We start from the raw sequence: 5,349 nt of genomic DNA, 5'->3' as shown, positions 1-5,349 counted from the left end.
AATATTTGTGTATTCAGCCGGGAGTAGAACTGCTAGAGGGTTACAAACCTCCTAAGTTCGGAATGTTCGACGGGACAGGTGATCCGAAGGTACACTTAAGAACATATTCTAACAAGCTCGTAGTGGTTGGTAATGATAAAAGAATCCGCATGAAGCTGTTCATGGGGAGCCTCACGAGAGACGCCCAATCTTGGTACATCAGTCCAAACTCGAAGAAATAGGTTAACAGGGTAAGCATGGCATCAGATTTTATGGATCTGTTCAGGTTCAATACAGAAAATGCGCCAGACGTCTTCTATATTCAGAATCTTAATAAAAAGTCAACAAAAACTTTCTGCAAGTATGCTACTCGATGGAGATCAGAAGCTACGAAAGTAAGGCCAACATAGGAAGAAGAACAAATGAATAAGTTCATCGTTAGAGCTCAAGATCCACAATACTATGAAAGGTTGATGGTTATTGAAAATCATAAGTTCTCCGATATCATCAAAGTGGGAGAAAGAATAGAGGAAGGAATTAAAAGTGGAATGGTGACAAATTTTGAGGCATTACATGCTACAAATAAAGCCTTGCAGTCGGGTGGTATCTCTAAGAAGAAAGAAGTTGGTGCAGTAATGGTAGCCCAAGGTCCGGAGTCTGCCCTCACATACCAAACCCCACCACCCACATATCAGCCTTCACCTCCTATATACCAACAACCCACCGTCACTTACCATACTTATAATACTCAGCCATCATACTACCACTCACCACCAGCTCGCCAAAACTACCAAAAACACAAACCAAATTTCGATCGTAGACCGCCCAGACAATACACTCCTATTGCTGAACCCATCGATAAGTTGTATGAGATATTGAAGGCTGCCGGCTATGTCACTCCTATTCCTGCTGTTGCCATGGAAAACTCCTCTTAGTGGGTCAATCCAAACAAGACATGTGCCTACCACTTGAGTATGAAGGGTCATACTATTGATGAATATCGCACTTTGAAGGATATGATCCAGATGTTAATTGACACCAAGGTTATATAAGAAAAAGAGGTTGCACCTAATATCCACAATAATCCCCTCCCCGATCACAACGGCGATAGGGTAAATATGATCGAAACTAATGAAGAATGGGATCCGGAAGGATCAATCGGGCTCATTCATGAAGGGGATGAACCTAAAATACCTCCAGTCATTCTCACACCTATTGTGGTGCAGATTCAGTCACCAGTTGAGGTTGATGTAACCGTACCGACCCTATTTGAGGTTGAAGTAACAATGCCCTCAGCTATGCCAACTCCATTTGAGGTGGACGTGACCACACCCTTCACCGTGACAGTAGCACCCACACCATCCTTTAAGTCCAATGCCATACCTTGGGACTATGCTGTAGAGGCGAGAAAGAATGGAAAGGAAAGGGGAAAATGGAAGAAATTGGTCCAGCACAAGGTATGACCAGGACCGATAGGGTTTACACGCCCGAGCATTTGGGAGGAACAAGTAAAGAAATCGCTCCCAAGCAGCCTATTATTGAAACTGGCCCAGATGATCTTTAGAGAAAGGTGCAAGCAAGTGAGTATTTTGGGGTCGATCATCTGAACAAAACCCCTACTCAGATATCCATTCTATCACTACTACAGAATTATGAGGCGCATAAGAATGCATTTATGAAAGTGTTGAACGAAGCCTATGTACCCAATAATATCACTAGTGGAGAGATGGCTAATATGGCAGGGCAAGTATTGGCGATCCACAAGATCACTTTTCATGAAGATGAACTGCCACCCGAAGGATTGAGTCACAATAGGGCACTGCATGTCATAGTGCAATTTGAGGATAAATTTATCGCTGGGGTCCCGATAGATGGGGGTTCAAGTCTCAAAGTTTGTCCATTGCCTACATTGAAGAGGTTGGGTAAAGGTTTGCATGAGATACGAGCAAGAACTATGAACGTGAAATCATTCGATGGGTCCCAAAGGGCCATAATTAGGGAAATCAACCTATGTTTACAGAAGGGCCCAACTTGGTTGATGTTGAATTTCAAGTATTGGACATATTCACCACATACAATCTGCTGTTGGGATGATTATGGATACATGTTGCTGGGGCCGTAGCCTGTACGCTTCACCAGGCTGTGAAGTTTGAATGGAATCAACAGGAAGTAATCCCATTTACACCAATCAAACTGTTCCGGTTGTCGAGAATAGAAGGAAGTTGTGTGAAGAAACGTACCATCGCAGTGAGCGCGTCAATGCAATTGAGAAAGATAAATGGTAGAGTAATAAGATTAAAAGCTTACTGTTATGGACAGGGTATGAACCCGGCAAGGGTCTCGGTAAGAATCTCCAAGGGATCACCAAACCAATACAACTAAAGTGTCACGACACAACTTTTGGGCTTGGGTATGAATACACCTGGCACGAGTATCAGAATTGGTCTCCACCATAGTGTGATCCTTATTACCCACTTGAACAACCAATACCGCATCTGCACTAGAAATTTCAACAGACTGACGTGATATGGGGATCTAAAGAAGATGAGGCTTTAGTCGGCCCGAGGAATCTATTTCTGGACGATGAAGACATGGATTGCAATGCAATAGTTGAGGAGGAGGAGGAAGACCTTACAATTCAGACCGTGGGAATATGAGCTATTCTCAAGAACTGGACTACTGCGCCGTCCCAGGCCCGTCGAGTTCCTGGGTAGCCTGGCAATTAGCATGATCTATTTTTAAAAGCAATTTTAAGCATTTAAGACATTTTCAGTATTTCGTTTTGGACGTATTTTGTTTTGAAATAATTACTCGAGTCATCGAACCGTACTTGTTTTAATGTTTTCAAGATTTATTTAATGCATTGCTATTTTAGTATTTATTATTATCCTTTAAATTTTCTATCTACAACATTATTATTACTTATCCTGATGAACCGACGACTGTGACATGTAATAAGACAACGCAACATAAGGATAGTGATTTAGAGGAAATAGAAGAAGAAGATACAATACTTGAGGAAATTGTCAGAGAAATGGAAAATTTTGAGAACAAGCCCAAGTCCAATTTGGACGAAACCGAGATAGTCAATTTGGGACATTTCGAAACAGTCAAAGAAACTTGCATAAGCATTCACCTGTCACCATTAGAGAAAGAAGAGTACACCCATTTCCTGAAAGAGTACAAAAATATTTTTGCATGGTCTTATGATGATATGACCGGTTTGAGCACGTCTATAGTGGCTCATAAACGACGTACCAATCCGATGTGTCTGCCTATAAAGCAGAAACTCAGAAAGTTCAAGCCAGATATGAGTCTAAAAGTCAAAGAGGAAGTCACCAAATAGATCAAAGCTAAGGTTCTTAGAGTGGTCGAATATCCTACCTAGTTGGCTAACATCGTGCCAGTTCCGAAGAAGGATGGTAAGGTCAGAGTATGTGTCGACTATCGAGATTTAAATAGAGCAAGTCCCAAAGATGATTTCCCGCTGCCACATGTACACATACTAATTGACAATTGTGCCAAGCATGAACTCCAATACTTTGTGGATTGCTTTGCGGGATATCATCAGATCTAGATGGGTGAAGAAGATGCCGAGAAGACATACTTTATTACACCATGAGGAGTGTATTGCTATAAAATGACGCCATTTGGTCTAAAGAATGCTAGGGCCACTTATATGACAGCGATGACAACTATTTTCCACGACATTATACACAAAGAGATAGAAGTGCACGTAGATGACATCATCATCAAATCCAAGAATGATACAGATCACTTAGCAGACTTGAGGAAGTTCTTTGATCGGCTTTGAAGGTATAATTTGAAACGGAATCCCACAAAATGTGCCTTTGGAGTCACTGCTGGAAAATTGCTAGGTTTCATTATCAGTCACCGAGGGATTGAAATAGACCCGTCAAAAGTCAAGGCTATCCAGGATTTACCACTTCCAAAGAACAAAAAAGATGTGATGAGTTTCTTGGGACGTCTCAATTACATTAGCCGTTTCATAGCACAATCGACCGTGGTCTGTGAGCCGGTTTTCAAAATGTTAAAGAAGGATGCCGCAACAAGTTGGACTGAAGACTACCAGAAAGCTTTTGACAAAATCAAGGAATACTTGTCCACACCTCCAGTCCTGATCCCCCTAAAACCTGGCAGACCTCTGCTACTCTATTTGTCTGTATTAGATGGGGATTTCGGTTGTATTTTGGGACAACACGATGAGAGGGTAAGAAAAGAGCAGGTCATATATTATTTGAGTAAGAAATTCACACCCTATAAAGCATGGTGTTCATTGCTAGAAAGCACATATTGCGCCTTGACGTGGATAGCTCAGAAATTGAGGCACTATTTTTGTGCCTATACCACATATCTCATATCAAGGATGGATGATCTGAAATACATTTTCCAGAAACCCATGTCCACAGGGAAGCTAGCAAAATGGTAGATACCATTAAATGTATTTGATATTGTCTATGTGACTTAGAAGGCGGTCAAGGGATAGGCGTTAGCAGATCAGCTTGCAAAAAATCCTGTAGGAGGAGAATACGAACCACTGAAAACGTATTTTCCCAATGAAGAAGTATCATTTGTAGGAGAAGATATGACCGGAACCTACCAGTTGGAGAATGTCCTTTGATGGGATGCAAATTTCAAAGGAGTGGGTATTGGAGCTATTTTGGTGTTAGAAATAGGTCAACATTATCCAGTATCCGCGAAACTCATATTTTCGTGCACCAACAATATGGCAGAATGCGAGGCTTGCATCTTGGGGCTTAATTTGGCCATTGATATGAATATCCCAGAATTGCTGGTAATTGGTGATTCAGACCTTCTAGTGCATCAAGTTCTAGGAGAGTGGGCTACAAAGAATACCAAAATACTACCGTATCTATATTATGTGCAAGAGTTGATGAAAAGATTCATAAAGATAGAATTCAAACATGTTCTGAGAATCCAGAATAAGTTCGTAGATGCACTAGCCACTTTGAACTCCATGATACAACATCCGAACAAGAATTTCGTCGACCATATTCCAGTAAGAATCCATAGTCAACTAGCTTATTGCGCTCATGTTGAAGAAGAAACAGATGGGAATCTGTGGTTCTATGATATCAAGGAATACTTGGCAAAAGGAGAATACCCAGAGCATGCAAATCATACTTAGAAATGCACACTCTGAAGATTATCCAACCATTTCTTCCAAAGTGGAGGAATTCTGTGTAGAAGGACTCCAGACCTAGGGTTATTATGGTGCATTGACGCCAAAGAAGCTTCCAAACTGCTTGAAGAGATATATGTTGGAACTTGCGGACCACAAATGAACGGTTTCGTTTTAGCCAACAAGATATTGAGGGCAGGATATTT

General features: G+C 41.3%; 1 protein-coding gene across 1 annotated transcript; it reads left to right on the top strand.

Moving 5' to 3' along the window:
* Nucleotides 1–4,726: 4,726 nt before the first annotated feature.
* On the top strand, nucleotides 4,727–5,149 carry LOC138873202 (uncharacterized). The gene has a single exon (XM_070151643.1). The coding sequence runs from the start codon at nucleotides 4,727–4,729 to the stop codon at nucleotides 5,147–5,149; it is 423 nt and encodes a 140-aa protein (XP_070007744.1).
* The last annotated feature ends 200 nt before the right edge of the window (nucleotides 5,150–5,349 follow it).

This window comes from Nicotiana sylvestris, chromosome 7, assembly GCF_000393655.2.
Source record: "Nicotiana sylvestris chromosome 7, ASM39365v2, whole genome shotgun sequence".
Classification (NCBI taxonomy): Eukaryota; Viridiplantae; Streptophyta; class Magnoliopsida; order Solanales; family Solanaceae; genus Nicotiana; species Nicotiana sylvestris.
This window is presented reverse-complemented; position numbering and strand designations above follow the sequence as displayed.

What these genes read in the sequence shown, in the direction of transcription:
- LOC138873202 (XM_070151643.1), top strand. Translation starts at nt 4,727, where the DNA reads ATGGCAGAATGCGAGGCTTGCATCTTGGGGCTTAATTTGGCCATTGAT.